General features: G+C 31.3%; 1 protein-coding gene and 1 pseudogene across 2 annotated transcripts; one reads left to right on the forward strand and one right to left on the reverse strand.

Annotated features, from left to right (window-relative positions):
- The first annotated feature begins 6,223 nt into the window (after nucleotides 1-6,223).
- LOC125189992 (pectin acetylesterase 11-like) lies at nucleotides 6,224-8,241 on the forward strand. The gene is made up of 10 exons (XM_089057879.1): nucleotides 6,224-6,305; nucleotides 6,397-6,476; nucleotides 6,683-6,769; nucleotides 6,851-6,975; nucleotides 7,082-7,142; nucleotides 7,270-7,323; nucleotides 7,415-7,492; nucleotides 7,590-7,692; nucleotides 7,769-7,926; nucleotides 8,008-8,241. Exons 1-10 carry the CDS (start codon nucleotides 6,239-6,241, stop codon nucleotides 8,155-8,157), a joined length of 963 nt encoding a protein of 320 aa, XP_088914005.1. The 5' UTR covers nucleotides 6,224-6,238; the 3' UTR covers nucleotides 8,158-8,241.
- A 175-nt stretch (nucleotides 8,242-8,416) lies between these two features.
- LOC125198352 (putative inactive ATP-dependent zinc metalloprotease FTSHI 2, chloroplastic) lies at nucleotides 8,417-11,910 on the reverse strand (annotated as a pseudogene). The gene is made up of 10 exons (XR_016130557.1): nucleotides 11,880-11,910; nucleotides 10,889-11,061; nucleotides 10,416-10,517; nucleotides 10,163-10,327; nucleotides 9,954-10,094; nucleotides 9,616-9,774; nucleotides 9,437-9,522; nucleotides 9,291-9,369; nucleotides 9,011-9,133; nucleotides 8,417-8,906 (listed from the first exon to the last, which is right to left on the reverse strand). The product of XR_016130557.1 is annotated as a putative inactive ATP-dependent zinc metalloprotease FTSHI 2, chloroplastic (transcript).
- Nucleotides 11,911-18,724: the final 6,814 nt, after the last annotated feature.

The raw sequence follows: 18,724 nt of genomic DNA on the forward strand, positions 1-18,724 counted from the left end.
AGTGTTGGTCGGAGCAGCTCGTTTGCATTCAAGGGACGAAGCTCAGCCTTTAATCAGCCAAATTGTGTGTTACCAATTCAAGAACAAAAATTAAGAGAGATAATGGATTGTTGAGTGTTTAAAAGTAGGAGAGACACAAAAAGAGAAAAGGTTGTTGGGTGTTTAAAAGTAGGAAAGAGATTTAAGAAAAATTGTGAAGACATTTCTCTTCTTCTGACGATTTAAGAAAAATTGTGTTAAGTGAGTTAGTTAGAAAAAGTAACGTACTTAAGAAATAAAAAAGATAGAGAGATGAAGAGATAATAAAGTAAGAGAGAGTAAAGTAAATAAGAAAAATTATATTGACTTTAAAAGATATAAGAAAATGACTCATGAAACATATCAAAATAGAACTATTTGTATAGACCAATTACAATGCTCCAAAGAATTTGATTTACATTACCACTTCATGTCTCGTTCGAGAGTATACGCCAATGAGATTTACATTACTACTATGGTTAAGTCACTAAGTCATTTTATAGACCAAAATAAATAAGTGTATTTTATGAATGTATAATGAAAATAAATTTATCATAAGGATATTTATCAAGCCTCGGTTTTAATACATTGAACTCCCAATTTGTTGAACTCTAATTAATACTCACTTTTATCGGTTAACTTAATTAGCTAATACTAGTACTCCCTCCGTCCCACAAAGATTGTCTCATTTTTATCATTTTCATCGTCCCACAAAGTTTGTCCCATTTCACTTTTTACCATTTTTAGTAGTGGACCTCATATTCCACCAACTCATTCCTATTCACATTTTATTATAAAATTAATATATAAAAGTAGACCTCACATTCCACTAACTTTTTCAACTCATTTTTCATTACATTAGTTAAAAGCCGTGTCCGGTCAAAGTGAGACAATCTTTGTGGTATAATGTATTATTGAAAAATATACTACCAGTTTTTGTTGATCTCTAATTAATGGAATACTCACAACCATTTATGATTCTTTGTCTTTAAGTTGAACCGTTGAAATAATATCGTCACTTGGTATTTTCAAGAGTTAAATTGAAAATAATTATATTATATTGCTAATCTGTGGCTTTAGGATATGATGTTGCGAAAGATCACAAATGCGACAAATTGGATGGTAGGCCAAAAATCATTCCTTTAATGGCAAAACAGATATACCTAAAGATTAGGAATTGTTCTATTTAAAGTCAAAAATAATTATCATCTTTATAATTTTATACTACTTTCGGTGCAATAATAAATTTATGGCCCATGTTTTACAAGATTCAGCAGGTAAAAAAGTGAATGATATCAAGATGCATCAATTAATATGTTTTGAAATATTAGTGTTAATGCTCCATTATTATATATTGGGAATATATCACGTCAAGTTAGGAAATGTAATGTATCAAGCTGGTCAAACTAAAATGAATTCATATATTGGGAATACATAATCACATGAATTCCTACTAAAATGGGAGTGGATACATACATCTGAGTCAATTTCTCTATCCTTGCAAAGATCCTGGCTTGGCCCCTCAGTATGGCTTCATCTAATTTCGATATTTTATAAGTTGATCAAATTGTTATTTGGCTTCATTTAATAATTGTATATCATGGATACAAATTGGTTATTGTATTGGTTATCAAATTGGCTCATTCAAGAGAATAATTAAATCTAAAGATTTAATGGTCAAGAGAATTAATCTCTTTAATTTCAATGAAATAGAATGTGTGGTGGATCATGCGGGTGAAACACTAGTCTATCAATATATAAAGAGAGAGTTGTTGGGATATTTACAAAAATGCCATTTTGGCGGGAAAATGAATAAAAAAACTGTGTTATATCTTCATAAATCAGCAGATTGTGTGCACATGACTATGCAGATTGTGCATTTACCAAAATCTTAAACCAAGTGCAGTCAGATATCTCTATATCTATCCTAAAAAGTTTTACTAATTTTAAAAGAAATGGCTTCCGCTAGAAGTTTTACTACTAGGCTATAAAACTGAGTTTGTGGAAGAATGGAACCATCGCTACTTATCTATTCAATCTCATATGAAGACAAATAACAAAGTGAATTGGAAGAGAGGAGTGCGTGGTTGTAGAAGAGCCGACGGTTTCCAGCAGACTAACCCCAGAGGAGTGCGTGGTTGTTTCTCTAGATCATCTGAACAAATTTTCTATTTCACGTTCTCTCTAGCACGTATCGTATCACAATATTAATCGTATGTGTATGCTAAAGTATTCCACTCTTTCATGCTAAAATTTATTATTAATCTTATACTCTTAGATAGTATGCATTTTAATTATTTTTATATATATCTCATAGATATAACAAGCAAAAATAAATGACCTCCTTAAGTTTTAGTTATGTACTAATATAAAAACAATGAAAGAAGTAAGAACAGACTGAGTGTTGAGTGGAGAAAGAAAATAATATATTTATATTATGTGAGAGATAACTTTTTTTAAAATAAAAAATGTGACATTTTTTGTGGGACAAACTAAAAAGAAAAATAAGACATCTATTATGAGGTGAAGTGAGTACTTTTTAATACATGAGAGAATTGTATATCTAAATATATTAAATGTAAGGTGTTAGTATAAAATTCATGAAAAAATATAACCGTAAACTATATAATAGGAAGAACACCCATCCCCACCCTTTTTTGTGGTTATACAAAACAAAGAGATAATTGAATTGTTTGTTATCGAAATCAATTTTGAATTAAGATAATAAATTAATTGATTTCCATAATACTTGCAATTTATTATCAATTATTCAAATTAAGATAATCTGGACAAACAATCAACTACTACTACTATTATTATTTCCTCATTAACTATCAAAAATGTGTGTAACGAAAACATATTCTCTTTTTTTTATGTCTTACCCTAATTAATATCCTATACATTTCTTGAAATAGAAACATCATTATTTTCACTTTATCCACTATATCATTTTATTCCTTATTCACTCAACTCACAAAATAAAAATATATAAAATTACATGCCGAATAAGAAATACTTCACTTAGAGTGGAATGAGTGATGCACATTCTTTTCTTTTTTTTTGTCATGAAGTATACATATAATATTATTGTTAATTATTTCAAATTTATATTCACTCGTGAAAATTATATGACCCGTGCATAGCACGGGTGTTTATACTAGTTATATTAAAAGCAAACTCTTACTTGAGAATTAAGATGGATAATAGTATATGGCAATATATCGTAACATCAAAAAATAAGCTTGGATGAAATTAACTATTCTAAAATGTAGTGTGATTTAGGTTTTTTGGTAATCAATCTTATATCATACTTATATGATTATATTAATTTGGATAAATATTTGACCAAAAAGAAATGCATCCTTCTTAAAATTGAAAATATATGTGTTACTTTGTATGGTATATGTTTGGTAAATATAATGTTCAATTTTGAATTCTATGAAAAGGGAGAACACAAATTTCCAATAAAAATTCTATTTTTGCTCTCTGCAACATTTACCTAACCTCATTAATTGTTTGGAGACTTTCACACATTTTCATTCAATTAACTTTTATCGAAGACATAAAATTTTCATAGTTGTAGGTGGTGAATTAATTTAAAGTTGGGAATGAGATTTATGTTGAGAGTGAGAAGATAAATAAACAAAAAAAAGAATAATACTATTTGTGTTGACCAATAAGAATGCTCAAATTCCATGCAGATTTAGGAAAGGTTGGCAGGTGTGATGGATATCTCCATCTCCATTTCCATTCATTAATGCACATTAGATTCAGACTCACACAGCTTACACTCTCATTCTCACACTTCCGTCACACAGTTTACACTCTCAATCTCACACACTTACACTACACAGCTTACACTCTCAATCTCACTCATTCTGCTTACACTCTCTGCTACGCTCTCAGTCACACACACACTTTCGCCGATCGCCACCTCTGAACTCGTCACCGTCTCAGTATGTTATAGTACTTCCCCTTTCAAAATGAAGAAACACAACTAGAGAATCAAGCATCATAAGCACAAACATATCTATAGCAGGTTAGCATCAAAAACACGAAAGAGAAGTGCATCTATACGACAAAATTGCAGCTATCCGAATACTACTACTTGTGGATCTTTCAACTTCACAAGAATCAATCAATCAATCAGTAGCATAAAGAAGAGGAACTTAATTCAATAGATTCCATAAGAATAGTGCAAATGATCAAATCCAACAACAACCTAATCTTTGCTGAGATAACAATTGCAGGACCAAAACATGAGATTACGCCTAATAGTAAGAGGGAGAGGGCAAGTCATTTTTTCATATATACTCAACTGTTCTCACAATCACTCACGGATTGAAGATTATGGTCACAAAACTCACATCAATTTTTTCAAAATCAAGGAACAAAATTAAGGTCATTTGTGCAGCAGATCTGAAAGAAAAGGAAAGGAAAGGGGAAGTACTATAACATACCGAGACGGTGACGAGTTCAGAGGTGGCGATCGGCGAAAGTGTGTGTGTGACTGAGAGCGTAGCAGAGAGTGTAAGCAGAATGAGTGAGATTGAGAGTGTAAGCTGTGTAGTGTAAGCTGTGTGAGATTGAGAGTGTAAACTGTGTGACGGAAGTGTGAGAATGAGAGTGTAAGCTGTGTGAGTCTGAATCTAATGTGTATTAATGAATGGAAATGGAGATGGAGATATCCATCACACCTGCCAACCTTTCCTAAATCGGCATGGAATTTGAGCATTCTTATTGGTCTAAAAAATAGTATTATTCTTTTTTATATATATTTATCTTCTCACTCTCAACATAAATCTCATTCCCAACTTTAAATTAATTCACCACCTACAACTATGATAAATTTTATGTCTTCGATAAAAGTTAATTGAAAAAAAATGTGTGAAAGTCTCCAAACAATTAATGAGGTTAGGTATGTTGCAGAGAGCAAAAATAGAATTTTTATTGGAAATTTGTGTTCTCCCTTTTCATAGAATTCAAAATTGAACATTATATTTACCAAACAAAGCAACACATATATTTTCAATTTTAAGAAGGATGCATTTCTTTTTGGTCAAATATTTATCCAAATTAATATAATCATATAAGTATGATATAAGATTGATTACCAAAACACCTAAATCATACTACATTTTAGAATAGTTAATTTCATCCAAGCTTATTTTTTGATGTTACGATATATTGCCATATACTATTATCCATCTTAATTCTCAAGTAAGAGTTTGCTTTTAATATAACTAGTATAAACACCCGTGCTATCCACGGGTCATATAATTTTCACGAGTGAATATAAATTTGAAATAATTAACAATAATATTATATGTATACTTCATAAAAAAAAACAAAAAAAAGAATGTGCATCTCTCATTCCACTCTAAGTGAAGTATTTCATATTCGGTATGTGATTTTATATATTTTTATTTTGTGAGTTGAGTGAATAAGGAATAAAATGATATAGTGGATAAAGTGAGAATAATGATGTTTCTATTTCAAGAAATGTATAGTATATTAATTAGGGTAAGACATAAAAAAAGAGAATGTGTTTTCGTTATACATATTTTGATAGTTAATGAGGAAATAATAATAGTAGTAGTAGTTGATTGTTTGTCCAGATTATCTTAATTTGAATAATTGATAATAAATTGCAAGTATTATGGAAAGCAATTATCTTAATCCAAAATTGATTTCGATAACAAACAATTCAATTATCTCTTCTTTTTTTTGTATAACCACAAAAAAGGGTGGGGATGGGTGTTCTTCCTATTATATAGTTTACGGTTATATTTTTTCATGAATTTTATACTAATTATCAACACCTTACATTTAATATATTTAGATATACAATTCTCTCATGTATTAAAAAGTACTCCCTCCACCTCATAAAAAATGTCTTATTTTTCTTTTTAGTTTGTCTCACAAAAAATGTCACATTTTCATTTTGACGGCACCCCTGCGGCCTATGCTTATAGCCCAGGGTTCGGAGATGGATACGACAACTGGCACGTATACCTACAGGTATATGAATATGAACAACATTTTTGGATTTTTATCTGTATGCTCATGGCTTTATCATTTTCTTCTATTATTGTTGAGTATATAAGCTTTTATAATAATAAGACTAACAATTTGGAGTTGCAAGGGTGGTGCATGGTGTTGGAATGTAACTGAATGCCTCGACAGATCCAATTCAACTCCAGGAAGTAGTGCTAAGCTTATGTCTTCGGCGCATGGTGTCGTATCCTTTGGAGGGATGCTTGAAGCCAATTCCAGCTTTAATCCTGGTATATATGTGTAGTTAAATCTAATCAAAATCCAATTTCATTTCTCTAATTTGAAATATATAACTTAATTCTTGTATATGTATTATTTCAGATTTCTACAATTGGCATGTGGTCAAAATCTTCTATTGTGACGGCTCATCTTTCATGTCCGATGTTGAGGATGTAGACCCGGCATGTTTTTAAATTTCTTTCATGTCATCAATAAGCACAATTAGTTATACTAACCTAACATGCACTCTTTTAAAAACCGGATTGGACGGTTCGACATGAACTAGAAGGTTGATGAGTCTGGTTTAGTCCTAAGTGTATGTTCTACTCAATTCAATTATAGCTAAATCGCTTCACTCAATTGTTCAATTTCTGAAACATTTAAACAGAAGCACAACCTGACGTATAGAGGTGCAAGAATCTATGATGCCGTGATGGACGAGCTGCTACGAATTGGCATGAGAAATGCTACAAATGTATGCATTAGTAAATTATAGTAACTCTTGGATTAATTAAATTCTAACTGCCACTTAATATTAATTGATATTGTTTTATAGGCTTTATTGTCAGGCACTTCGGCAGGTGGATTAGCCACAATTTTACATTGTGACAAGTTTCAAGCACTTTTTCACAATATAATTAGGGTGAAGTGTCTATCTGATTCGGGCTTCTTTATTCATGGGTAAGACTATCTAAATTAACTTTCTAATTATCAAAATATAAATTTTATTAAATAGTAGTATAAAATTGTAAATTATGTCGCTGATTAATTTTGTTTGGCTCACAAGAGAGCATTTTATGGGAGCTGATTGGAGAGAAGAGTACTTCTTTAGTTTGATATCAACGCATGCACGTATTCTTTTAATTTCATTTTACTTTGTTTATCTTTTAATTTCATTTTACTTTGTTTTATAGTCAAGTAGTACTATATATTAAGACGTGTATCCTTACATTAATTCCTCATTTACACATATAGGGTTTGATGAATACGTTAACCATGTCATGCATATCCAAATTTAGTCCAACTTTGGTAAGAGTATAATACTATTCACTGACTTATCTTCATTACTTTTCCTTATAATATAATTAAGTATTCCTCATGATCATATTTGTATTTGTAGTGTTTATTTCCTGAAAATGTGGTCCCAGATATTCAAACCTCACTATTTTTAATCGAATCAGAATTTGACTCCTATCAGGTATGGGCAATCTTATAATGTAATAATTATTAGTATTCATTAATATCTTTGATGTCATTAAATATATTCATTTTCATTTCCAATCTACTTGTCACAGATACAAACAAATTTGTTCTCTCCGAGTGATGCTAGCCCAAGACGGAACAATTGCACCCATAACTTGATGTTTTGCAATTGGACTGAGACAAAAATCATGAAAGGTATATACAATATTAATACTAATTTTGACTCTATTTAAAGCTCCATAAATCTATCTCTCATAATATTTTTGTTTAGATTTTAGGTACACATTCATAAATACGCTGGAAAGTACAATTAAGAATAGCTCCTCAAGGAGAGGTTATTTTGTACATAGTTGCTACCAACATGGCCATATGGAATACAGACGCGGTTCGACATGCTCATTGTTTGATGGAAACGGACTTGCTAACAAAGTAAGTGAAACTATATAAAGTATCTGTCACACAAATTGTTTGGTCGCACACTACTAATTTAATATGAAATGTATTTTTCAGACGATAGGACAAGCCGTGGGAGATTGGTTTTTCGACCGGAGCGAGTTCCAGGAGATGGACATGCTCAATGACTTACCACGGAACTGCAATGGCTTCAACGACCAACCTACTTTCGAGAAAAAGTGTAGGGATTATTATATTCATCATTAGATGCCATGAGTTGATAGCTTGTGAATTTGAATTCTAATTTCAATTATGAATGAAGTGTAAAGTCTAATTTCAACCTACTTTGTAACTAGGGTTAAATTCAGCTTCTTAATTACTCCACAATTGTTGGCGACAATAAATTCAGCTTCAATAATATATTTCAAACTTCATTTAATAATTGTATTATTGGGGATACAAATTGTTTATTCTACTGGTGATCAAACTCCAAATTAATACTATTTGTTGTGTAGACCAATCACAATGCTTCAAAGAATTTGATTTACATTACCACTTAATGTCTCGTTCGAGAGTATTCGCCAATGAGATTTGCTTTGATATTTATACTTTTAAAATTTTGAAAATGTCTTATAAGAGTACTACTATGGTTAAGTCACTAAGTCACTAAGTCACTATCATGTTGAAACAATGCTCGAACGAGCGGCTGCTTCTTCGGTGTCTAAAAGAATATTTTGCAGTTGTAACCGTGAGGCGGCTCTGATGTCAAGTATGGTAGGCGGCATAGTTTGTACAGATCCATGGAGCTCAACTAAGTCGAAGAATTCTTGCTTGGTTAAGCTCTTCTTCTCCACGAGCCTGTCCACAACGGCATCCAAAAGCTCACGGTTTCTCCCAAGAATCAGCATGGACAAAGTCTTAATATCTTTCCCACAGACATGAAAGAAATGGTGAATCTCTTCACATAGTACCGTTTTTTGCACGTCAAGGATTCGCAGCGCCTCTGAATCAATTTCCTGAAAATCAAGATTTTGTATGTTGGGCGTTGTACAATCACTGAAATCATATAACATCTCGGTTTCTTTGCTTTTATGACCGCGAGATATGAAAGGAAACTTACATCAATTCTATCTTCTGTCCAGAAACTGTTCAAGCCAAAATACTTCTCGGAAAGACCACCAAGCACTAAGGTTCGTGCAGCAGATCGAGCATTATCGTCCGTCTCCGCCCAGATGGTACTCAACTGAGTAAATCAATTCAACAATAGGACCATCAGAAACAAAATTCCAGATACTGGACAATACTCGGGTAACTTATACCGGTTTATTAAGAACAGAATTGTATTTTTGAAATTCATTTCCAAAATTAAATATAATGATCGAAAGTTGGGGTCTCGTTACCTGATTTTCCCCATACTAGAGTTCGTCTGCTGCACGTGGAGCAAGTTGGACAGTGATGTGATCCAAGAGAGACTGCCGGCTGAAAACAAATTGAATCAGCAAGTGTAGCAGAACATCAAATTTGTTATATTTGAAAGGGGAACTACCTCAAAATTCCTTCCTTGAATTTAATATGGTCCATCTTTAGGCGGGCATAACCTAAATCTCTTCCAGCTCTTGGAGAAATCGTCACCTAAAATGAAAAAAAAAACGATAGTACTTAAGAAATTCCCATTTCATTAACAGAAATTAATAAAAGTGCTGCTAGGCAAAGATCATAACATACAAACTCGATATTTCTGAGATCCGGGAAATTGACAGCAACTATGGCCATTGCAGCTTCATTTATAGCTACTTGCCTCCAGATCTCGGGGCTTCTCTCTCTTTTGTCAAGCATGCCTCTTTCTTCTATTTGTGCAGCTTGTAACAAATCATCAGTAGTAATCTGTCATGAGCGCGTCAAACAAATTTGCAATTATGGAACCATTGATGATGATAAAACACAAACAAAAGACAGGCATATAAATATTCCATATTAGAACTTCGACTCGCACATGACAAACTAACAATCTGTGCTTATTTTAACAGCGAGGAGTGGCCAGTGAAGGTTTTCAAGTGAAATACCTCTGTTCTTTCATCGCGCATCATGTTGATAGCAGCAACCTCGATAATGTTGGCCAGCTCAGCACCAACCATTCCATCAGTCATAGTCGCAACAGCCAAGTAGTCCACGTCAGGGGCCATTGGTTTCTTCCTAGCATGAACCTGAGACCAAACAGTGAGACCATGTAGACCAATTGAAAGTACTGCTGATGGAAGGCAACAAACCGCACCTTCAGAATTTCAACACGGCCAAACAGTCCAGGCTTGGGTATGTGTATTTTCCGGTCGAACCTCCCTGGTCTCACAAGTGCTACATCCAAAATGTCTGGCCTGTTTGTAGAAGCAATGGTAATGACTTCTCCTCTGCCTTCGAACCCATCCAGGCATACAAGAAGCTAGAGGATCGGTAAGGGATTTTATATAAGAGTCGAATCAGACCATTATTGTGTCACAACTATAAGCAATCAAATATGTGCAAGAGACCTGATTTAAAGTAGCATCACGTTCTTGCCCACCAGACCCCTTAATCAAGCCACGTGCCCTTCCAACAGCATCCAGTTCATCGATGAAAACAGCAGATGGAGCCTGCAAATGCACGATTCACTCACATCACATCACTTCCACAAATATAAGCTCTGTGTAAGTAAGAAAACAACAATGCATGGTCTTTGATGAGCAAATGTAGTCAGAATCTCATAGTAAAAAAAGGAGCAAATATTAGAATTAATGAGCAAAGAGAGTAAACATGTTCTGATCTTTCAACGAACTTATAAGAAATGGTAAGGCACTCAAGAACCCCCACCTAGCTCAAAGGTGGAATCATAACAAAATACTCCTATTAGAATTAAGGAATCGAGTATCAAAAGCATTCCACATTCTGACTAGTAAACCTATTTGCTTGATCCAATGAAGTCCAACAATTGCCATAATCAGATAAAAAGGAATTGAAATCTCACATTGTCCCTTGCTTCTTGATAGAGCGCTCGTACACGAGAAGCACCAACTCCCACATATATTTCGACAAACTGAGATGCAGATATGGAGAAGAAGTTTACACCTGCCTCACCAGCAACAGCTTTTGCTAATAATGTCTTCCCCACTCCAGGAGGGCCACAAAGAAGTATACCACCTGACGTATTCCAACCCAACATTAGGCAACATATATTTCTACTTCCTAAACCGAATTGTTGCACAGATCAATATTCTTCACATCTCAGAACCTAATGCCTAGTCAATTTTTTTTAATATGAAAGAATCACAATAAGATTAAAACAGAACTAATCATAAGTTGATGGCACTGAAGCTTCATGATCTGTAACCCCTAGATTCATGTACCTCTTGTTAGCAACAAAGGAAGCTCATCAAGAAAGAGTTTTGAAGAAATAAGTTTTGCACCAAGACCAAGATAGCTAGTGATGTACCCACAAGGAAACCACACAACTAAATTTGCTTTATCATTCACCTATCTGTGATGGCCACGTTCCAGACAAAATTCAGAAATTCGAACATCTTTACTAAATAAACTGGAAAACGAGAACACATACACATAAGATTACTTCATTATAGCATCCTGACAATTTTATATACTACTATTACATCCTAGCTAAAAACAAGTCAAACGAGCCCAAGCATATAACACATTATCAAATCATAGTGATATACTGGAATTGCATATTTAGATAGGTTATTAGTCTGAAGCTATATTTACGTACTCATATACAGACCATTGTAGATACATTATATTACTCATCTCATGGCCCATGGACTTTGGAGTAGTAAAGAAAGACCATGATACAGCAGAGATAACTAATTCAAACTGAATTCCCATCTCATCACCAACTGTAAAATCTCCAATTATAACCATGTAATCATTTGTTTACCTTGAATAAACACAAAAGGAGTAACTACATCCATCATCACAAAATTAATCTTACTATTTCACCGTACCATGAATCTCTATACGGATTAGATCATTAGATTATCATAGAAACTGCATATTATCAATAATTCCCATCCAAATCAGCATTCCTCTTTCTTCTATTTGTGCAGCTCTTGTAACAAATCATCATTAGTAATCAGTCACGAGTACATAAAAAATTTCACAATCATGGAACTATCCCTGATGAAAACTAAAAAGCACAAATAAAAGACGGGCAGATAATATTTCATAAAATAACTTCAACTCACATATGACAAAAACTGACAATCTGTGCCTATTTTAAGTATTACTGACAACAATTAACAGCGAGGAAAGGCTATTGAAGGCCTTCAAGTGAAATACCTCTGTTCTTTCATCGCGTATCATGTTGATAGCAGCAACCTCGATAATGTTGGCCAGCTAAGCACCAACCATTCCATCAGTGATAGTGGCAACAGCCAAGTAGTCCACCTCTTGTTAGCAACAAAGGAAGTTCATCAAGAAAGAGTTCGGAAGAAGTAGGTTTTGCATCAACACCAACTGTGTTCCCACAGGGAAACCACACAACTAAATTTGTTTGTTCATTCACCTATCTGTGATGGCCACGTTCCAGACTAAAATTCAGAAATTCGAACTTCCTTACTAAATAAACTGGAAAATATGAACCTATACACCTAAGATTACAGCCATGTAATCATTTGTTTATCTGGAATAAACACAAAAGGAGTAACTACATCTTGCATCCAACATCACAAACCGTGCCGTGAATCTCTATACGGATTAAGTCATTCGATTATTGTAGAAACTGCATATTATCTATAATTCCCATCCAAATCGCACAGGACTATAACAGGAGTAATATATAAATGAAAAATTCATGAATCCACGGTGGTGACGCCAAAGATGAGTGACAGGAATTCTGAAAGTGGAGGATTTCCCCCAAAATGCAGTGAGCAAACCAGTGGAAAAAAAACCCTAATTTTATTTAATATCCTTTTTTCTTTTCTGTATTTGTTTTCATTAAGGGATTCAATTGAATGAAAGCCAAACTTTAGAATTCAAGTAAGTCAACGATCAAAGGGTAATTTCGTCTTTGAACCAAATTTAGGAATATTGTCAATGGGTAAATTATGTACTGAAATGAGCAAGCCAATGGCTCATGTTATGTCACAATTAGTAGGAGTATGGGTTAATTTAAAGTTTGGGATATGTATGTTGAGGGTGAGAAGATAAATATTAGTAATAAACACTCAATTAATTTTTATGGAAGTGTTAAGTTTTTCAAAATATTTATTTTGTACACTAAAAATAACTAGATCAGGAAATATATACTACCCCAACTCTAGTAGAGTAATAATAGTGTGTGGACAGGAGCTAAATTAAAATGCATTCATATATTGGAATATAAAGCAAGAGTAGATACATTAATTATTGGGTCAATTTCTAAGGCTATACCAATTTTGTTCCTTTAAAAATACTCTGGTTTTATAAATTTTGAAACCCTGATTTTGTAAATAACTGATCGGACCTTAATTTTGTTCTTGATTTTTAATTTTGAAAAAATTACTGCCGTTGAGTATATACGAACTTTTAGGTGTTTGTTTGTGCCTTCAAAAGTCACAATTCTATCTACTTTATCCCACTTTGTGTGATTCAAATTTTAGAAAGGAAAAAAAAGGCAAATTTGTGTGTTTTCAAGTTTTGTAGGATTTGTATAAAATGGGGAAATTTTAAAAAAAGCATCGGTCAATTTCTAGCTACTCCCGCAATTTAATAAAGAGCCGATAATACTATAATCTTGACGATTTTCTCAATTATTCCATAACCAAAGAATCATGTCTTCGTTTTCGATTTATAGTTTATTTAGTCTTTTTTCTTGACAAGCCTATCTATCTTTCAACATTATGTAGAAAAATTGCATAAAGACGAACTATACATCAAAAAGTTAGGCAATGTAAGATGACAAATTTTTAGTTGTGCGAAAATTAAGAACATTGTGAGAATTATGATATGTTTCCTCCGTTTTAAATAAAATAGATAAATTTGTAAATGGCGTTGGTTTAATGTGCAATTAGTAAAGTAAGAAGGTAAAAGAGAGAGAGGAAAAGAATGTAAAATTAGTGGAAGTCCATTGTGGGGAGAAAAGAATGACATTTCATAAGCAAATGATATAGTGACTTAGTTTTATTTCTAAACTAGTATCACCCACGTGCGATGCACGATCTATTTTTTTTATTTAAACTTATTTTATACTATAAAAAATGATTTTATAAATTCGTAAATATATCATTATATGAAATCTGAAATAATAAATAATAAATATATAAAATAAAAAAATAATTATCAAAAAATATAAAATCAAACAAAGAAAAAAAAGTAACACATATACCGAATGAGAAACAATATTATTATTTCAAGTTCTAAAATCACAAATTTATACAATAGCAATTTATTGTACCAATAAATACTCATATAACCAAATACGTTTATAAACTAAAAATTGCACACAAATCACATATAATTTAATAATGTATAAATATATATTAGAAGAAAGCCAAATCGATCAAAATTATCAACAAAAATACAGCAAAATAGCATGGAATATACAACCGATATCAATATGCATGCATTTAGCCGGGGGAAAAAAAAAAAAAAAAACTGGTTGCATACCCTAATAGTATACCCCGCATCGCCTACTTCGTGTGTAGCTGCTACCACCCATACCACGTCCAGGAAAGAGAAATGAATAAGAGCTGCCACCAACCTAATATTCATATAGAGCACTACATGAAAAAATTATACATTACACCATAAAGACCTACAAAGAGAACAACATAAACAACAAATGCGGAGAATGCAAGATGTAAATGTAATAATAATACTATGCAAGACTAAAGCGGACAAACTCGAAGCCATCCATATTAAAATTAATCTCTTCATAATTTGACGACTATATAAATTCCAAAGTTAGTAGGTTAGTGGGTAAGTGGCAATGAATGTCATTAGTTGGTAGTTTATCATGAAAAAAAATGAAGAGTCATAGTATTAATATTTCATTTAAGTTACAATTTAATAATATAGTAAGTATATTAGAAAAATCTTTTTATATTATCAATGGCATTCATGTAATTATTCTCAAAACTCCCCTTTTATATACACTAGTATCTCTCCCGTGCTATGCACGGCACATTATATTTTCTTCCAGAATCTATATAATACCAAATAATTATGTAGCATGAATATTAAATGAAAAATAATTTATCATAATTAATCCATAAATATTAATGAAAATATTTACATATCTAATATAAAAATTGCGAACACACATCAACAACATATAATTAAAAATATATATATAATTCAATAATATAACACTATCACCAATAAATAAAAAATACAACTAAAAACTCATGATAAAAAATTAAATGTTGTATATCATGAGACTAAAAAATAAAGCAAATTTACATCATACGAAACAAAAAAAACCTAAAGAATGTATAATTACCACTTCTCCTAAATGAGATTTTAGATATTGTTTATCAAAAGCTATAATTTAAGATTGCATTGGTGAGACACTTCCTAGTCGAACTCCATTTGATTACAATATAGTGACTCTATACACTAAAAACTCAAACCTTGAAACCTAAATCCTAAACTCTTATCTTTAAAATATACTCATCATGACCAACAAAATGAGCCAAATATCAACAAAATTCTCCCTCCGTCCCGATTCAATTTTACTTTGTTGATCACTTATTCTATTTTGGGGGTTTTAGATCTGTATTTGATATCTTACTCTGGGTCGGCCTACTTAATAATCCTTACTGATAGTAGATGTTTTTTTACCCGAATCTTGGTTGTAAATCTGTTTCTATGCTCATATCAAGAAAATGCTTTACAATAGGACTATGTGAACGATAAAAAAAATCTTGCTTGCATTTTGATTGAAAAAATTGTCTTGTAAAGAGTATTTATAAACATTTTGTTTTATACCAAAAGTCTTTTTGATTCAATGACTCTTTCACCTTCTTATTCCTATATTAATTTATATGTTATGAGTATTGATTGTAGAATAAAGATAAAATTAACGGCAGAATGACGGTAGATCGATCAAATAATATTTTTTCTGTTATTGTTGTCTAGTTTATTTTATTTTATTATTCTAATGATATAAAAGAGGGAAATAAAGATTCAAATGATATAAAAGAGGAAAATAAATATTCGTAACCTCACATTTGAAACTGCCGTAGTTAAGACAAATGTAATTAAAAAATAGTTTTAATTATTGTTTATAATTTTTAAATATAAATGACAGTTTTGTAAATATTCCTAAAACTCCCATACATTTTATCATTATACTTGGATAAGTCTTTTGTCACAAAGACATACATTTGACATTATTAGTACACGCAAATATACATACAAATATTATCTATACTTGAATGTATTAATTCATCACAAGTGATCATCATTTACCACATAATATAATTATAATGTCTGTGATAGTATAGATACACAAATAATAATAATAATTTGTGTAAAGATGGAGAAAAATAAAGTGTTACAATTTTTCCCTACTTTTAACTCTTTACAATCTAAGAAAAAGAATAATAATAAATGGAATGAAAATTATGATGAAAATTATAACATAAATCGAATTATAAGTCAAGTCGAGGAGATCCCTCTTAAAGCAAGACAAATTACGGCACAACTAGTGCTCTCAGATTGATATATTATCCCTAAAGATAAAACGACATTCTCCTAACGTGTAGAAGAATCTTAAACCAGCTAGTCATTGACGTACTTGATGGAGCTATGAGAATCTAGCAATATAATGCTCCTGAAATGCAAAATAAAATGTTGAGAGATTGAGATAAAATGAAGAATGCTTTTGTTGATATATAATTCATCTACAATTTTAGGCCATTTATAGGAAAAATAGACAACATAAAAAGTCTTAAAATTAAGGTACCATAAATCATGAAGTGATGACAAAAGAGGTTACAAATTCTCCACTACACATGTCATTATTCCAATAAAAGATTCCATTCAATTTTTTCTTAGCATACTATTAGACGTCATATGCAATAGTTTTATAAATTAAATCTTTTCATTTCTCCAATTATCACATAAGTAAATAAAATATTTTCATTTTTCTAATTTTATTTAGATAAGATGTGTGAATTTAACACTCACAATAATGATGGGAGTTATTTTTTTTTATAATAAATATATAATCATGCATGAAATATATTGAGAAACAAAATGGTACACCTTATCTACTCCTATCTATACATATATAAAAGCCGAATTTTGGACAATTTGAATATGTATAAATTTTGGGAATAATTATAAATATTACTTAATAAGGTATGTTTATAATTTATGTAGCCAAGTGAAATGTTAATGCCATTAAATGTATAACTATATACTATGTAGTCAAATGAAGGATGTTAATGACATTAATTTGGTATAACTATAAATTAATATCCACTAAACTATAAATTACGGCAACAGATTTATATACTATGTAGTCAAATGGAGGATGTTAATGTCATTAATTTGGTATAACTATAAATTAATATCCACTAAATTATAAATTAATGTCGACTAAAAGTATCTGAATCATTTAGCTATATTTTTGAACAATATGTCATTTGCCATAATTTATAAAAGAAACGGCAACAGATTTCATACAAAAAGAGCACCTAAGTCAACGAAATGGCAAAAGTTGTAATGAAGGGTAACAATATGTCATTTGCCATAATTCATAAAAGAAACGACAATAGATTTCATGCAAAAAGAGCACCTAAGTCAACAAAATAGCAAAAGTTGTAATGTAGGGTATGTAGTTGATTTTTGTTTGAAATTATAACATGTAGATGGTGAAAAATTGGCTTATGGAATAGATTGCGCCGGTGCAGGACAAGAAAGGTGCAGGAGATGATAACTGGTGATGAAGAAGGGCACCCGAGCTAGATGGAGGTGGATAAAAGATGTTGGGAAAAATAATAAGGTAGAGATGTATTGGAGTACAAAGAGAAGTCGGAGGGTAATGTTTTAATATGAATAAGTTACTATTCCTAATAAATTGTTTGTTAACAATACATTTTTTAATTAGTTGACCCAATTATATAGGTGAAGGGTTTACATGATTATTTTTTTATGAGACATATGATATAACAAATTCTTATGGATTTATGTGATGACTTGGATTAATGTGATGAATTTATTATTTAATTTAATAAATTACTCTCTTCGTCTGCCATTAAATGTCTCATATTTGACCGACACGGGTTTTAAGAAATTGTTTGACTTTATGAAGTAAAGTGGGTAGAAAAGTTGGTGGAATGTGACATTATTAGTTTTGTAATAAAATATGAGTGAAATGAGTTAGTGGAATGTATGGTACACCTACCAATTATGGTAAAAGAGAAATGAGACATGTATTGGCAGACGGACGAAAAAGAAAAAATGATACATTTAATAGCGGACAGACGGAGTAGATCTTTGAAATTGATAAAATATGAAGGTAGATTATATTTATTATATTTTTTCTATGACAATGGCTTCCATATTTTGAACATTATAAATTGTATATTAATAATTTCATATTTATGGTGTTAGACATTAAACTTTACTATTTATTGTTTAAATAAGATTGTTATTTTTATATCCAAAAATGTTTTAATTAATATATGTGTTTTTGTTGTTTTAATATAATTTTAAAGATTATACTAATTGCATAATTGATTTTAACATTTTACTTAAATTACTCTAGATTGACATTATAGTTATTAGTTGTGATTAATTTTACTATATTATAATTTTATTTTTATACTTAATTATTGCTATATCCATACATCTATTTAAT

This window comes from Salvia hispanica, chromosome 5 (genome assembly GCF_029641045.1).
Source record: "Salvia hispanica isolate PSC_SH4W2 chromosome 5, Shi_PSC_v1, whole genome shotgun sequence".
Classification (NCBI taxonomy): domain Eukaryota; kingdom Viridiplantae; phylum Streptophyta; class Magnoliopsida; order Lamiales; family Lamiaceae; genus Salvia; species Salvia hispanica.